The sequence below is a fragment of the Ipomoea nil genome, unplaced genomic scaffold (assembly GCF_001879475.1).
Source record: "Ipomoea nil cultivar Tokyo-kokei standard unplaced genomic scaffold, Asagao_1.1 scaffold2694, whole genome shotgun sequence".
In the NCBI taxonomy this organism is placed as follows: domain Eukaryota; kingdom Viridiplantae; phylum Streptophyta; class Magnoliopsida; order Solanales; family Convolvulaceae; genus Ipomoea; species Ipomoea nil.
This window is the reverse complement of record NW_017619122.1, coordinates 1,506,776-1,524,719: the sequence shown is the minus strand read 5'-3', so window position 1 is coordinate 1,524,719 and position 17,944 is coordinate 1,506,776. Positions and strand designations below refer to the sequence as shown.

The 17,944-nt window shown below is 36.1% G+C and overlaps 1 protein-coding gene across 1 annotated transcript; it reads right to left on the bottom strand.

Moving 5' to 3' along the window:
- Window positions 1–649: 649 nt before the first annotated feature.
- LOC109155161 lies at window positions 650–5,098 on the bottom strand. Its single transcript, XM_019302894.1, has 2 exons — window positions 4,765–5,098; window positions 650–899 (listed from the first exon to the last, which is right to left on the bottom strand). Exons 1-2 carry the CDS (start codon window positions 5,096–5,098, stop codon window positions 703–705), a joined length of 531 nt encoding a protein of 176 aa, XP_019158439.1. The 3' UTR covers window positions 650–702.
- Window positions 5,099–17,944: the final 12,846 nt, after the last annotated feature.

Genomic DNA, 17,944 nt, shown 5'->3' with positions numbered 1-17,944 from the left:
ATGCAATAATTCCCTGCCACTAAAAAACATAAATATTTTCAAGCATGAATAATAAATTATTCAAAACTATATATTCAACTATGGTACAAGTATTTTTAATTTTAAATATTTAAAATATACAATGATGGTGGTGGTGGGTGGTGGTAGTACTCTTTATTCCTTTGGGTGGTGGATTCAGGACTCAGGAGCAAAAATGATTCAGACAAACTCAATAAATAGAAACAAATTACTACCAGCAGAGAACTAAAGGTCCCCAATTGAAAAAGGCATGCCAGATTATATCAATACACATAAATTGTGGATTAGGACTAAGTAGTTGTGGTAGAAACAGAAGTTCAGATGCTTTTAGAAAGAATTTGTTTCCCTATGTGACTAAAATTTTTCCTTCATTTTTATTTGGGTAGCTTAGTACGTATATCATTTACTCAGTTATCATTTTCTATGCAATTTGGACAATTTGACCCAACTAAACATCAAATTTTCATTTTTCCAGTGAGGTATTTAGAAATTTTAACTCTATTTACACTAAAATAAATATATATTATGCACATCCAAAATATACTATCAGTTAAAATTCTAGTGGTGTCAACTGGCCCACTAGTTCAAAGGGGTGGCTTTGCCACTGATCTGGAGAACACTTTATTTACTCCAACAGGTGAAACATTGTTTTCCTGTATAATGTTTTAGGATACTTTGGTCAAGTCAATAATGGATAGTGCACACTATTTTACACCAAGTAAACAGGCTATAAATGTCTGGCATACAATAACATCTAACTCTACAAATGGAAGAACTTTGAATATGAGAAATACATTTTGCGACTGACCTATCATAAGACTCAACCCTTGTATATACTTGGATCACCCAATTATAAGTCTTTGTATCAGGTTTCATATAAGCTGCAAAAAAAAAAAGAAAAAAAAAAAAAAAAAGAAGCTAATATTAAGTTTATACTGGTAAATTCAAAAGAATAGGATACTGTTTTGATCTAATAAGAAGTAATCAAGCCACAAGCTTGTGACAAACAAGAAGTCCGGCCTGCATTAATCAAGTTACATAAAAAGTAACTTTGGTATCTGCATTTTGCTCAAATACTTTAGAAGCCAAAATAGCATGTAATAATGCTATGTCAAAACCCAAATTAAGGCTATGATTACTTTATCTCACAGGAGTGTGATAAGAAAGACATTGAAGATAGTTTTATCCTATACCATGACCATCCAATGGCCAAATAAGATAAACTTCCTGTACCACAATTCGAATGGATGGGTTTAATTTGTTGTGCATTAAGGACTGCCCTAAAAGGAAGTAGTGTACTTGTGTGTGCAGATCACTTTTCAATCCTGTTAGGTAACAGGGCAAAGAAAAAAAGATTATTTACTTTAGGTAACTCTAGAGAGTGTAATTTGTTGTCTTCATATGGAACAAAGTCTATCATTGTTCAATGCTTAGCCAAGTTATTAGCTTATGAAATCTAGATTTAAGCATGCACATTATGAGAGATAGGAAGCAAACATGTTAAACAAATATACAGCAATAGAAGCAGAAAAGAATCACCTAGGAAAAGGAGGGACATGAATTCATGAAAGAGGAGGAAGTTTAAGTAAAAGCCTGATAAGAGAAATGAAGAGACAGACCTTCTCCATATTCCATGTTTTCAAAGGTTGCAAATGCAACTTCAGGTATACCACATATAGCCTAGCACAAAAAAGGGACAGGAAAAATAATTGTTATGTTAGGTGAGTTCTCATCAGCCAAAATGAAAATGATCATAAAAGATTCCTTTTCTGCAATTACTGATGCAGTAGTTTTATACTAGGAATCAATCAATAAAAGAAGTAAACCCAACTATCAAATAAAGAACATCATGCCCAAAACTTAACCCAACTATCAACTAAATGATTTATTGTAACACCCCGTGTTACAGCCCCTAAAACCATTTAATCAATTAATCAGTAACCCAAGAGAAAGAATAAATTATAATTAATTAGGGAAAAAGGCCCACCATAGTCCATGGGCCCTCATGTATAAACCCAACCCCTAAACTCAATCCTTAGTTCCAAAAGGAATAGAATTAGCAAGCCTATAATATTAGTTCCTAATTAGGACTCCTAAATATATATATATATATATATATATATATATATATATATATATATATATATATATATAGGGGACTTAAGAGGCACCTAGAACTCCCCACATGATTAACGCCCACCACCCCAAAAAGAGCTCCAAGAATTCCCTTAGGAGAAATCAAGAAAGCAAAGAAGCTTAAAGAAAGATCCTTCATAGCCAAGGAATTAATTAAGGCTAAGAGGTAACCTATGTCTCAACAAAACCTATTTTCATAGCTATGATTTCCCCTTAGGGTTTCCCCCGTATGATTGTGAATGGCGAATTACTATGATTATTATTGATGTTGATTTAATGATTCCATGGGGAATCTTGGTAATCTTGATATTGGGAGTTTATTGATAATTGGGATGTTCTTGATGATTAATTGGGATTCTTGATGATGATGTGTTGTTCTTGATGATTATGTTGTTCTTGATGATTAATTGCTATCCTTGATGATATGTGTTGTTCCTACCGAATCTTGCAATTAGAAGACGAATCGTATTCTTGTGGATATAAAAGTGATTAGAACCCTAGGTTGTATCGTATGATCTTATTCTTGGATTATCGGGTGGGAAATCGCATGTTTGGGTGTTGATTATGATTAGAAAAGCATGTTAGGTTATGTGCCGTTCGTCTATCGTAATTGATCCGTTAATTGTCTATGTGTTGTCGTTAATTACGTTGAAAAGTGTCTAAGCATGGTTTCGGGTTCCACAACGGTTCCCGGGGCGAAAAGTGATGAAAAGAGTCAGTGGGGGATAGGTGGGGGGGGGTAGGGGACCCACCACCTACCCGCGGCAATTCGGGCAGCTCCGGCAGCGGGCAGCCGGCGGGCGGGCAGTTGCCCGCCGGGCACCCGCTGCCCGGAACAGTGTCAGCCGGCGGGCAGCCGGCGGGTGGACCCCCACCCACCGGCTACCCACTGGAATTTCTCCCACCTCGGGACCCCAGCTTCCCCGTTTGATGTTTCCCCGATCCCCGTGGTGTCCCAACGGACCCCGTTTGTCGTGCCTATGTCTAGTTTGATGTTTCGGGTACCGTTCGTAGGTTTATGAGTCTGTTATATCGCATGCTAGATGAATTGGTATCCCGTTGACCTAGGTGAAGGAAGTATGAACCCCCTTAGGACTATTCTTAGTATGTGATGGATCACGCATAGGTTTGTTATACGCTTTATTCCCCTTCCCAATGTGTAACGTGGGTTGCATGTGCTTGCTATGTGTTATGTGTGTGTGCTACTCCAATTCGGTTGCGATCGGATTGGTTATCCTGAGCTGCGGTTCAGAAGCTGGCTGCGGTCAGATTGGTATTCCTGGCTGCGGTCAGATGACATTCTCTTGGGCTGCGGTCCACCGTTTGGTTGCGATCAAACGTTTTTATACGAGCTGCGGTTCGTCCTTTATCCTGGCTGCGGTCATATGACACTCTCTTGGGCTGTGGTCCACTGTTTGGTTGCGATCAAACATTATGATGAGCTGCGGTTCATCGGTCGGTTGCGATCGACCTCCCCGTGTTGCGATGCGGGGCATGGTGCTGCAGGGCTGTGTCAGAGCTATATGCGCTGACCCTCATGTATGGGCATGCGATCGGTCCTGTGGCGCCAACAATGTGCGTTATGTGTGTGATATGGACGAGTTGTGATTATGAGTGCCTTGGGATGTGACTATGGGATTTATATTGGGGATTGTTTATGATGGGTTGTGATTATTGTTTATGCTTTGCCTTATCTGCCTTATCTATTGTGAACTGCATATGCTCGTTATAACTATTGCTTGTGTCTGACCTTATCTGTCGAGTCATTCCCGGTTTTAAAAGATAGAGTTCGTAGGATATATCTTCATGCTCACAATGGTTTTCGTATATCTATATATATCTCTATATGTATTGTATTTCAACGCGTTGGAGTGGGTTACCAGCATCTCTCGCTGAACAGATATATTTGGCTTTCAGGCACAGAGGATTAGAGCACTGGAGCGCGCTAGAACTGGAGCGTAGAAGTAGTGTAGCTTCCCTTTCGGCCTGCGTGCCATGTTATGCATTTATATTTCGAAGAATAGTAGTTAGACAGCCGGTGCACCTGGGTTCTCTAGCCCGGGTGTGGCATAGCACCCCATACACTTATGTTACGCTTTGGGATTTAATGAGATATTACCTTTATTTTATAAGTTTTAAATGCCTTGAAAATCTGGGGTGTTACAGTTATCTTTCATTGTTCCTTTATATGCCTATCTCTTTTGCCTTTTGTTGCCAGGGGTATCCGAATTCAAAACATCATTTGAAGACATTTATAACCCTGAAAAAAGCTAATAGAGAGCAGTATATCTACACAAAAACATCTTCACTTATGAGGCTTATGCATAATAGATTGCAGCTACAGAACAATAATAAGACCAAAAATCTTAATAAACAACGAAAAAATATCATATGAATTAATAGCCAAGCTGTTAAATTTTCTTTGCCAAATAACATCAAATAGTTACAGAATACTTTTGAAAATTTTTTAATTCACAACTTTCAAATATGAAAAATTCAACAATAAAATTACTAGAAAAAACATATAGATTTAGGGCTTAATGAAATTATGAGATAGAGATAAATGGAATTAGGAATTTAGGGATTAGGGTTTATGATTTGAGGACTAACCTGTGACGGCGATGGAGACGTCGACTAGTGAGGCGACGGGAAGAGTGTCGACGACGGCAAAGACGGGAAGAGGGTGTCCTGTCTCGACGGCGGCAGCAGCTGGAAGAGGCAACTTTTGTGGAGGAGCGATGGTAATGGGAAGAGGAGTTGGCTGACTCGACGGTAACGGAGGCGGGCAGAGGCGTCTCAACGGTGGCTTAGATGGCGAGGGAAGGTTGAGATGGAGGAGACCAGAGAGCTGAGATGGCGAGGGATGACAAAGCTTTGGTTTGTAGTGAGGTGTGAAATACTCGTTCAAGATGTGAACGACAATAGAGTTTGATATTTTAGACATCTTATTTTAATTTCTAAAGAGATTGTATTTTAATGGCGCCAAAGGATAAATAATTTTCCCGCACAAATATTTTCACTTTTCCTGACGTTTTATGTTAAAATTGATTTTTAAAATAGAATATTTAGGGACGTTTATTATAAAACGTCATTGATTCTATATTTTTACTGACAAAAAAATTATATTTCGTCAGCAAATATCACCCAACAAAATTATTATCTCTACCAAAATATATAGTGATATTTTTTAATATAACGTCGCAAAATTGTTATATTTAGCGACGTTTTCTAAAGCGTCGTTAAAATTTTCGTCGGGAAATGAAAGATTTGTTGTAGTGATATATAATACAACCCTAACTCAAGTCCACAAACTAACTACTCATGATTAAATAGCATAAAGAACACAAAAGCATAAGTAAAAAAACATAAATCTTGCAACATAAAGAGATAAAAGGAAGAAGAACTTATGTATTGGAAATGGAAGAACAATCTTCAAATGTTGGAATCCAAGCTCCAAATCCAAGATTACAAGCTTCAAAAGTGTTAAGAAACATAAATCTAAGCCTAATCTAACCTAAAAATATGAAGGGAAATGAAAGAGAGTGTCTAGGGTTCTAACAAGAGTCAAAACCAAGAAGAAATGACCAAAATCGGACTTTAAAAAAAAAAAGACAGAGCATAGTGACACGGCTAGGGACATGGCCATGTCCCTGGCCGTGTCCAAAAACAGCAGTGAACACTGGAATTGCACAGAAAATACACTGCCACAGACACAGCCGTGTACTTGGCCGTGTCTTTTGGCCTTCGAAACATCAGAATTTGGAACTATGATCTTCATGAAAATTGTAGCCCTTCGAGTATTCTTTCTATTGGAGCAAAAATCACTTCGTTTGGACATTCCTAGGCCGAGATATAGTCCAAAAACCAAACAGTGGTCAGTTTTGAATTGTAAGTTTGGAACTTCAACTTCAAGGACAATTTTGACCCCTGTGTCTTCCTTTTCAGGCTTTGATGTATTCATAAGAATTGTAGCCCTTTGAGTCTTTTTTCTAATGGAATAATAATCACTAAAATTGGACATTCCTAGACCAAGATATGGCTCGAAAACATAACAGTGGCCAATCCATGCGAGAATTTCAGCTTGTTGACACTTGTTCCACTTTTGCCTTGGTTTAATTTGTCCATATGATCAACACCATTGAAAACATCACTCTTGGGCTCCTTTGGAAGTGTTGAATCCATCTCTTTAGCTCCACCTTGGCTCCCCTTGACTCCAAATGCATCCAACATGATCTAAAATCCTTCATTTCTACTCAAAGATAATGATTTGTGCATAATGGATCAAATGAGCAAAATAAAGATCATTTTGAACAACATTGTGACACTTCATAAGCAAAACAAGGCTAAATATGGGGTAGACATGGGGTATAAATATGAACAATTATGCACTTATCATTACGTCGTTGTGATTGTCGGACTCCATGATCAAACCATCCAAGACGGCTTAAACCCTAGAAACGTAGGGGTATAAAACTCACTAAAGACTTCGCGAGAGAGACTTCGTCCAGAATCTATTATTTTTTTCATTGAAATTTTGTCTATAGTGGGCCGGAAACTTTACAAGAAAATTGGACGACATGACCAAATGTGATACAAATTACATAATCATACACCTAATTTGAAAATATTAATAGTTAAGGACCAAATGTGATACAAATTACATAGTCAAGCACCTTATTTGAAACAGAGTTAATTCCAGCAAAGGTCCTCCGACTATCATGATTTTCCATATTTGGTCCTCGTCTTTTAATTTGGACGAATTAAACCCTTGACTATTAAAACTCTTCCACGTACTAAAGGTCCTTCTGTTATTTCAACGTTAATTTTATGGTCAAAATTAGGGGTATCCTTGTCTTTTCCTAGCCTATGTGTCTTCATCATCTTCATTTCCCTATTCTTTTCGTAGCCTGTCACTGTGTGTCTTCATCATCTTCATTTCCCTATTCATTTCGTAGGAATCGTAGCCTGTGTCACTGTGTGTCTTCATCATCTTCATTTTCCTACTCCTTCTCCATTCTCTCCCATAAATATTCATCCCATATGTGATACCAATACCAAATGATTCAACAATTTCATACCCATTCATCAATATTCAAAATTTTGAATACTAGTAAACCCATTTGTAATGAAAAACTCAACTATGCAACACTACTTATGAACAATACGTTATGAATTTTCCGGTGACCCTTTTTTTTTACCAAATATAAAACATATAAAACAATACGTCGCTGGGAAAGCCTGTTATAACTCACTGAACAGCCACAAGTTTTCTATCTTCGTCAGTGCCGCCGGCAGTGCTCCGGCGATCTTGCTATGGTTCAGATCCAACCAGATTAAGATGTCAGAAAACCGCTTCACCTTGGAGATTCGAACTGGAACGCGTTTCACGACAGATCGATAATCAGAGCAGTCTTGCTTTGGACGTGTCGTCTTCCAGCTTATTCCGGGACAATTCTATCCTGACGAAATCAAGTTTGGTGAAAGACTCCGGCAGCATGCCGGTGAGTTGGTTGTGGGAGAGATAAAGATTTGGTGCCGTGGGGAATTTCTCGAAAAATTCTGGTGAGTTTGTTCCTGTCTAAGTGTAACGCCTTCAGGTTTTTAAGCTCACCAGCCTAGAGAATTTGGTTTCTGACAAACACAGACCTCCAATTTGCCCCGCTCTGGCAGCTCTTCTTCAATAGCACACATCCAGTGGATCTTGCCTCTCCGACCGGCGTGTTATTAAACAATATACTCACCAAGATCAGGAAGAAGAAACCCAACAAAGAAAATGACCATTTTAGCCCTTCACTAACGTCTATTTAACTCTTGGTTAACGGAAGGACCAATGGTAATTCTGATAGCCAAGGGCTTATTTCGTCCAAATTAAAAGACGAGGACCAAATTTGGAAAATCACAATAGTCGGAGGACTATTGCTGGAATTAACTCTTTGAAATATTAATAGTCATGGACCAAATTTTGTGCATATACAATAGTCAAGGGACCAAAAGTGAATTTTTTTTTTCTATAAAAAATGAATGTTGAGATAACCGTTCATTCAGGTTTGGTTAGTTAGATTATTGCGCACTTAATTTTAGAAAAAAATGTTTCACACCCCTAACAAGTCACACAAATTTTATCACTTCTAATGTAGCTATTTTTCTCTGTGTGTGTGTATATATATATGTATGTATATATTAATTTCAAATATCAACTTACTACAAATTGCAATATTAAGGAGTCACATAAATGGATTGATTTTTATACATATGCTAGTTTTTTACGCGCATTGCGCGATTGGGATAATGCCCAATGTTTTTTTTAAATAAGTGCTTAGTATATTAAGGCAGGATTATATTGAAATTGTTCATGCATAGATAATTGAAGGTTGAGTCTCCAACCCCAAGGGCCCCCCACACTCCGACCCGACAGAGCATTGTGGACAAGGAATCTGCCCACTTTGGACATAATTCCCGCACTGCCGCCGCCGAGGTTCAAAACCATTGAGCTAAGCCGGTGCGGGTTAAATAGGTAATTCTAAGTTTACAAATGCAAGATAATATAGTCAAGATTGATTATAATTGTGAATAAAATAATTGTATAGGTATGGTTGAAACCAAATACGGGACATAAGGGAGAACAAATAAAAATTATGGCATAAAATATTAAATATATACTAATATTGTTTGAGGAGATTCCGACATTAGGATTTGTGGTTAAGTTCTATTAAGACTTTAATATTAGAATTAGATTAATGGTGTAGTTATAATTCTATATTAGACTTTAATATTAGAATTAGACTAACGGTGAATTAACGGAAAAATTAAATGGATAATCATATAATTAAGGATAAATTAGAAAATCTTAAAAGAAAAAAGTTAAAACCTGAACAATATGAACCATTCATTTGATTTAATAATTTGGCGGTCATTTTTTCTACCCAATGTTAATAATTAAATAAATTCGCTGGTCAAATCCGCTAGTATAATCCGCTAACGCTAACCCCTAACTGCTGATTGTCAAACAAGGACATTGCGAGGTAGTTCTCACTTCAATTTGTTGTGTGATTTGAATACTCTCTTTGTCACAAAATCTCTCAAGTAGTTAATATGGTTGGCTTTATTAATTATATTTTTTTAATTTTTTCATGGTATTAATAAAATACTTGGTAAATAAATATATAGCATTATTTTGTATTATAACTTTGATATTTAATTAGAAAAATAGTGCAGAAAAAAGATAATAGATAATATAGTGAATATAATCAATTGATGAATTTGAATGTAAAAATTTTTACATTTGAGAAAAATAAAGACAATATAACTAATGAAAATATTTCTTTTAATTAATTTATTGATAATTAATAATTTTTTTTTCACTGAATAAAGACATTGTAAGGATAATATAGCGAATATAATCAATTAATAAATTTGAATATAAAAAAGTTTTATATTGAAGAAAAATAAAGACAATATAACTAATAAAATTATTTCTCTTAGTTAATTTATTGATAATGAAATTTTTTTTTTTTGAATAAAGACATTGTGGACACATAATTATAAATTAAAGAAATGCATATGTATTATTTTTTGTTGTAACTACTAAATTATTATTTATATAATTTAATAAGAGTAAAATAGAGTACTAATTATGCCAACTTTGATTGGGATGAGATTCGAACCTAAGACCTTTTTCTATTGAAATCAATGAATAAGTTAACGGTGAACTAACGACAATTCTTAAAATTTTAACGGAATTAGTAACGGTGTGTGGGTATTTTAGGAAATTTTAGTGTAAAATTTAAATCTGATCAATCTTTCAATCAATCTGAGCCATTCATTTGATTAAAATCTGTGACCACCATTTTTTCTACCCATTATAGGCCTAACTCTCTTGGGCTCTTATTAGTATAGTAAATAGTAGATAGTAGATTTAATAAAAATTATAATTAGAGAATGGAATAAAATGTAGTGTGCATGCACTATATAGAAGCAATAATAAAAGAGATAAAGAAGTTATAACAATAATAGTATTTTTATTTAAGAAACTGTGCAGTACAATTTTTATAGCATAGTGTACAAAAAAAGTAATAAAAAAATAAACATAAATAAAGAGTACTAACATTATATATTCCACATGTTTAGGGTAAACATATTTTGTCCCCTTCAATATTATAAGTCTAACCTAAACATATGACAGCCATTAATTTGTAGCACCGCAACAAAGTGAGAATCTTAGTACTAAAGCTTAGAGATTGATAATTGGGGCAGAAGCATATATCAAACCAAATTCTCTACTTTTATTGGTTGGAGTTAATTAAGAGACATAATTATTTAAGTGTACAAATAGATCAGAAGGTCTTAACACTCTAGTAAATATGCGATATGATTTTAATATTGTTACTTTAACAAAATTACTTAAGTGTACAAATTAAAGGTCTTGATGGTATGCATTTTGATACTATTACCTTAACAAAATTTACAGTATATGTGTTTGTGCAGGATGGTGTAAGTGATAACAAACACACACATATTATATTATAAATCATAACTACCTTATAATAAAATGTGAGATATATAAAAAGTAGTACTACAAACAGTGGCATATAGAATTAGTACATGCAAAAAATGGGGAAGTATAAAAAGAAAATTAGTGGGGAGTAATGGTTATATATATTCCATATTCTCCACTTAAAAATAGTAAAATAAAAAGAAATTAAGGAGAAATGGACAAGAAAAATAAAAGAGAAATAGAAAATATAAAAAGAGCACACGATAAAGGCGTGAGGGGTAGGAAGAAAGACAAAACAGTATACCTGTAATATAACGTTGTCATAAAGAGGCATCTTTTACTCTGCAATGTAAAATTTGTACATATTCTACCACGTGTTGCATATATTATTATCATTTTCTACATTTGCAGTTCATTGCAGTAAGTGGTATTGCATGGGAGATGCTGTTTTGTTACATCGTAATAATTAAATAATCCTCCAATCTTGGGAGTTGGACCGACTCCTACTTAAATAATTAAGAACTTTTTTTTTTAATCAAAAAATTCATGAATTTTAAAATATCACAATTAATTAGCACAAATTAACTTATAGTTTTTGTGCATTTAGACCCAATAGATAGTTAATTATTCACTAGTAATACAATAATTAGGGTTTCGACAACCAAATTAGTGATGACATTGAAGAAGGCAACCAGGACGATCGTCAGTCACCTTCAAAGTGACGAGACGACTGTTGACATTTAACGGTAGATAATCGCCGGTCACCAGTTCAGTTATTGAAGTTCTAATTTCTAGATATTATTGGTAAATAATCAGGTATTGGACACATGTACAAAAATAATAAGTTAATGTATTTAATTGTAACTTTTTAGTGTTAATAGGGCCTTAGCTTATTGCATTTTCGTATAAAGTTTAAGAATTTATTTGACCATTATTCCTTTTATATATATATATATATATATATATATATATATATATATATATATATATATATATATATATATATATATATATAATTATATCTAATTAATTTATACGGTGGTTAATTATTTAGAATAATTATTTTGTAAAAATTATCTAAGAAATAACTAATAATTGAGCCCATCTCTTTCTGTTGTTATCTTATTAGGTAAATTATTAGCTTTTTTGCAGGAGACAAAGATTGTTATTTATGTTTTTGGGTGGTTTTAATTGCGTCCATGTTGTAGTTTTGATGTTTTTTTGTTTTTTTTTTTGTTTTTGTTTTTGTTTTTGTTTGTTTTTGTTTTTGTTTTTTTTTTTTTTTTTTTTTTTTTTTTTTTTCCTTTCTTTGAGTGTGTTTTGAATAATTGATCTATAATCTTGCAAAATAAAATTCAAAATTTTTTATTATATTTAACAAAAAATGTCTGGCTCGCCTACATGAATATACAAGCTTGCATCATATCAATGGAGTATTGAGTAGGGGCCTGATGGATTTAATTAATCCGGGATAGCCCGAATTACTAAACTCGAAAATAATAGGATTAGGACAATGCGGTAATAAAGGCGATAAATGTGTGTCGCAGGGACAACGTAACTTTTGTATTGATAATATTTATAGGAGAATTACAAGGTGCATGTAATGATAAGACCAGATAATAGATGTCCTAAACAAGACAATGATCTCCCTTTTTATATTAGCTAACCTCCCAACCGCCCACCCTATTCTCGTGGGGCGGTTGGATCGGGGTTTGACCGAGTCCACGCGGAGACTTGGGACAGCTGTGACAACCCAAATTTTAATTTTATAAATCCGATTTTAAGAAATTTCAAAATAGCTATTTTTCACTCTAAGTTTTTTTTTTTTTTTTTTTTTTTTTTTTTTTTTTTTTTTTTTTTTTTTTTTTTTTTGAAGTAAAATAGGTGTTTGAATAATTATTTTGAGTTACATTTTAAATGAATTCAACACCGGAACTTATTTTAATTTTGAAATCCTAAATTTTCGGGTACTTCGCGTATCAAGTTTTTAACTTAAGCCAAGTGTTTGACTTGAAAACATTTTTGGAAAAATTATCTTTCAACCCCAAACTTTTTCTAAATAGCAAATCTAGCCCATGATCCATGGAGTATGGTGGACCACAAGTTATCCAAAACAATGCCTGATGCATTTCTCTGCCAAGTTTTATTTACAACTTTGCCATCCACCAATCATAGAGAATCCTCCTAGGGTTTTGCACCCCTATATAATGTTAGCAAGCTCATCCTTCATTCCCTGATTCCATTCTTAGCTTCCCATTTCAATTGCAACAAGAAGAAATCCACAGTAAGCTATTCTTCAACCTTTCCATCCATTCATCAGCTTTCTTCTATCTTTCATTAGCTTTTTCTATGAGGTTTTGTAGTGAGTAGTGTATGTTTTGTTTGAGTTGTTTAGGAGGTGAAGAAGGGGGTATCTAGCTTGGGAAGAAGGTGGAATCCCAGCTCAAGGAAGAAAGCTACAAAGGTATAACCCCATGGATTCCCAATCTCTTATTAACTCTGTGAAGTCACTGCTTTGTAGCTAGAAATGAGTAGAAATGTTAGATTATTGTGTTTGAGCTATTAAATGACTTGTTGATATTGTATAATGTGTTGGGGATGATTTGGAAGTGAAAATTTTGTCTGCAAATGCTTTACAGTTGAAGAAGAAGCATCTGGTGCACAACTCAGTGTGCACCAGTGAGAGTCACGGGCCTAGCCAACGGCCCACGAGGGGAGCCATGGCTAGACGGCCCTAGGCCGCCGCAGGACGGTTCCAGGCGGCGGGGCTCCCCAAGCCCCGCTGCTAGGTCCATTGATGGTTACCTGTGCAGTGGTCGGGCCCTTATGGCTCAGCTACGTGTCGTTTCGGACCGAGTGTCACGGGCCCTTGTGGCTCGGTACCTTGGGGCCGTCATGACGCACGTTTGGTCTTTGATCTCGTTGAGTTTGGATTAGAAATGAGCATTTTGTGATAGATTTTGTGAAGCAATTGTGTTACAGTAATGTTATTTGAAAAGCATCAGACTTGGTTTTCCTATGTGATCTGTAAGATGCTATTTGCTTGTTAAATTGAGAAGCATGATCACTAATTGTTTAGGTTTTATTAGAAGAGCATGCCTAAAGTGCATTTTATGATTCATGGAGATTATAGTCAGTTTTCAATTGATGAAGTGTACAGAGCATGTTGTTTTGATTTCCAAGCATTATTAAGTGTTCTTTGAGAAATTCACAGTAATATAGAATTGAAGTATGTTGTACAGTAAATTGCATTTCAAGCATGTCATGTTTTAAAAAAGCATAAGTGGCCAACGTGAGCCTAAGTATTATTTTCCAAAAACTCATGAGCATGAGGAAAGTCATTATCTTGTTGCATTGAGAATTTGTTGAGAAGTGACATGCATAAGTGTGCATAAGTAGAAGAGTTGCCTGATATATATATATATATATATATATATATATATATATATATATATATATATATATATATATATATATATATATATATATATATATATATATACACACATACACACCCACACACACACACACACACACATATATATATATATATATATATATATATATATATATATATATATATATATATGTGTGTGTGTGTGTGTGTGTGTGTGTATGTGTGTATATATATATATATATATATATATATATATATATATATATATATATATATGTATATGTATATCATATACATATATATATATATATATATATATATATATATATATATATTTATATATATATATATATATTTATATTTATATATATATATATATATACAATCTATATAAGTGAGGTTTTCGAGGGCCCGTTTGGACTATGTCCTTTCGGAGAGGAAGTAACAGACATTGCGATTCGATGACGTGTAACGCGGTGTATTCCCACGTTACGAGGTTGGAAACTTCCTGCTAGGCTTAGAATCCTGGTCAGGGGGTGTGCACGCTGATAGTTCGATACCTGATTCCACAGAGTTTGAGCATAGAACCAAGAGAGTGGTTCGGTGGACGAGATGAGTATTAGGCCGGCTAGAAGTCGTGCCCAGATAGGTTCGTTCACGATACGGTGAAGTTCCTACCTCGTCCATTTGAAAAGAAAGTGAGTCATTGCGACTCTAAGAAAGTGAGTCATTGCGACTCTAAGAAAGAAAGAGCAAGCGAGTCCTTGTGACTCTAAGAAACCTCCACAGAAAAATATTCTATTTACAAACGAGTGTATAAGTATACATATCCTATTGCATAGATTGCATAATGAGAATGTTTGCACGAGATTGTATATTGAGTATGATTGCCTTAGTTGCATATTGAAGTTTGATATTTCTAGTTTGCATGACGAGGACTTGAAAGCATGAGAATAATTTCTTATTGACTGATAGCACAGAATTGCTTGGTAAGTTTATGTGTTAGCATGAGTTGGTTATTGAAATGTTATACATAGTTGAGACTTGCTACATTAAGTGTGCGATAGTATGAGCATGTTGTTAGGTTTGATATTGTTGAAGTATGCCTATTTGATATTTTAGGTTGTGAGCATATAGAAAGCTTTGTGTTTTATATTAAGGTTTCATCTAAGTGATTGAGATTGTTTAATTTTGGGATTGTGAATCAAATGTTTTTCCAAAGTATATACTGTTGTATTTTACAGGGTTGAGTGGAGTTATACTTTGCTTGATGCTAATGGGTGTTCTCTATTTGTCTATTTGCAAAATCCCTTTCAGGTGGGCCCAGCTCTTGAGAGTGCTCGAGTTAGACTAGTGTAGTTAGTTGCTATTTGGTCTAAACTCTTAATCTTTTATCGTCGTTTTTGGAGTTTATGGATGTAGACATCTTTCGTTTTGTTGGTGATAGACACCGAGGTACTTTTCCCCAAGTTACTTTAATGTAGTAAATTTCGGATGTTAGTTTGACTTGATGTTTAGTTTTACCCTTAACTTGTGCAATCACCATGGGAAGGTGGTTGTGGCGGTGACATTCTTACTAAGTTTGTTAATTAAGTTTGATTTTTCGCTGCTTAGTTATCTTAATTTGGTTTTAGAACTTTAATTACGTTTAAGAAAAGTGGGGTGTTACAGCAGCCTTCTGCCCCTGGGTCGAGGTAGGCCCCAGCCGTGGCCGATGGGTCGAAGTAGACCCTTGCCAAGGTCGACCTTGGCTGGGCCGCGGTCGGCCCCTAGCCGAGGCCTTGGTCGGCCCGTACCGGGGTTGCCATTGGCCCCTTGCACCACGCCTTCCCGGGTTGCTTTGCCCCGAGCCTGTTCCTAATATCCATCATCAGTCCCCCACTCTCCGAGTTGCGAGTCGTCGTCAACGAATGAGAGTAGCCCGAGTCAAAGGTCGACCCCAAGCCCATAGGAAGACGTCTGCCCCGCCTCCTTCCACTTAGGCCGACTTTGGTGTGATTCCATCGGGATCGGGACTTCTTCCTTCTTTCGTGCGCTTTCCTTGATGTGTCCTCGTCTTGGGCGAGCTCATGACGTAGTCATCCTCCTCTTGGGCGAGCTCATGAGGTAGCTGTCCTCCTCTTGGGCGAGCTCAAGAGGTAACCCCCTTGATGCGTCATCCTCTTGGGCAAGCTCATGAGGTAGCCGTCCTCCTCTTGGGCGAGCCCATGAGGTAGCCCCTTGATGCGTCCTCTTCTTGGGCGAGCTCGTGAGGTAGCCGTCCTCCTCTTGGGCAAGCCCATGAGGTAGCCCCCTTGATGCGTCCTCCTCTTGGGCGAGCTCGTGAGGTAGCCGTCCTCCTCTTGGGCGAGCTCATGAGGTGGCCTCCTTGATGCATCCTCCTCCTGGGCGAGCTCATGAGGTATCCCCCTTGATGCGTCCTCCTCTTGGGCGAGATCATGAGGTAGCCTCTTTGATGCGTTCTCCTCGAAAGCAAGAATCATATTGAACATATCCTAACATGACTTCTAGATACGAACAACACCCGAACATGCAATTTCCCACCCAAATATAAATCAAGAACATCACAATACCAATTCCCAATCCAACCTAGGGCTCTAATCCCATCCAAATCATCAAAATCATATTTTATTTTCATTATCAAGAACCATCAAGATTTATCAAGAATCATCACATAAATATCAAGAACCTCTTTTTAACATCAAAATCATCAAGATCCCTCATAAAATCATCACATCAATCAGTCAAGATTATATTACAAATATCATAAAGAAATTCATCAAGACACAAGTATAAAGAGGGAGCCAAAGAAGAAGATTATAGCAAGGAAAATAGGTTTTGTTGAGACATGGGTTACCTCTTAGCCTTAATTAATTTCCTTGGCTATGAAGGGTCTTTCTTTAAGATTTCTTCTTTCTTGATTTCTCCTATGGGAGTTCTTGGGGAATTCTTGTGTGGTGAAAGTTATTGTGGTGTGAGTTCTAGGTGCCTCTTATGTCCCTATATATATATCTAAGAGTCCCAATTAGGGTCTAAGTGGTATGGCTTTGCTAATTCTATTTCCTATAGGACTAAGGGATTGGCTTTAGGGATAAGGGCCCATGGACTATGGTGGACCTTTCCTAATTAATTAATGAAGTTTAATTCTTTCTTTTGGGTAAATGATTAAATAATTAATTGGTTTTAGAGGCCGTAACACGGGGTGTTACAGCTTTGCTGTTCAGATCAGAGGCATTCATTTCATCGTCTATCCAAGTCTCCATGGGCTTTTCCCCATTGGTTCCATCAGCATTCTGAATAGTCGGGCGACTCCACCCGGATAGGACAGTACGATAAACCCTGGTACCTTGTGCTTGGAGATAGGTCTCCATACGAGCCTTCCAGAAAGAGTAGTTGTGACCATCTAGTTCTGGTGGTTTCATACTTGCATCCATCCTGAACAAAAACAACCAGTCAACGAACACACAGAGTCACTTCCAATAGAAAGAGAACAATGCAAAAAAAAATTCCCGTACAGATCAAGTCACTATGTAGACTTAAAAGCTCTGATACCACTTGTAATTTTGCATTTCCTCATTTTTTAATCAAATTAACTGGATTATCTAACTGATGAAATGGACTGACTGATTCAACGATGAAGTCAGTCAGTAAGGCAGATTATTGAGATGTTTATAGAAAGAGATAACGACACAAAGCAACACACAAGATGTTTACCCAGTTCGATACAGTGTGTATCTACGTCTGGGAGACGATCACATAAGCGTCCAATCCACTAAATCATAATCCAATGTACAAAGGTAGAGAACCAATAATCTCACCCAAGTGTCCCACACAAGGTACGTACCCAGTCTACACAGGTTTAGTGGATGGTTGAAGATGGAGAGCCATGCATACAGAAG

What these genes read in the sequence shown, in the direction of transcription:
- LOC109155161 (XM_019302894.1), bottom strand. Translation starts at nt 5,098, where the DNA reads ATGTCTAAAATATCAAACTCTATTGTCGTTCACATCTTGAACGAGTAT. An exon ending in CGTCTCCATCGCCGTCACAG is followed by an intron (nt 900 to 4,764) that starts GTTAGTCCTCAA and finishes TTTTTTTTGCAG; the next exon opens with CTTATATGAAACCTGATACA.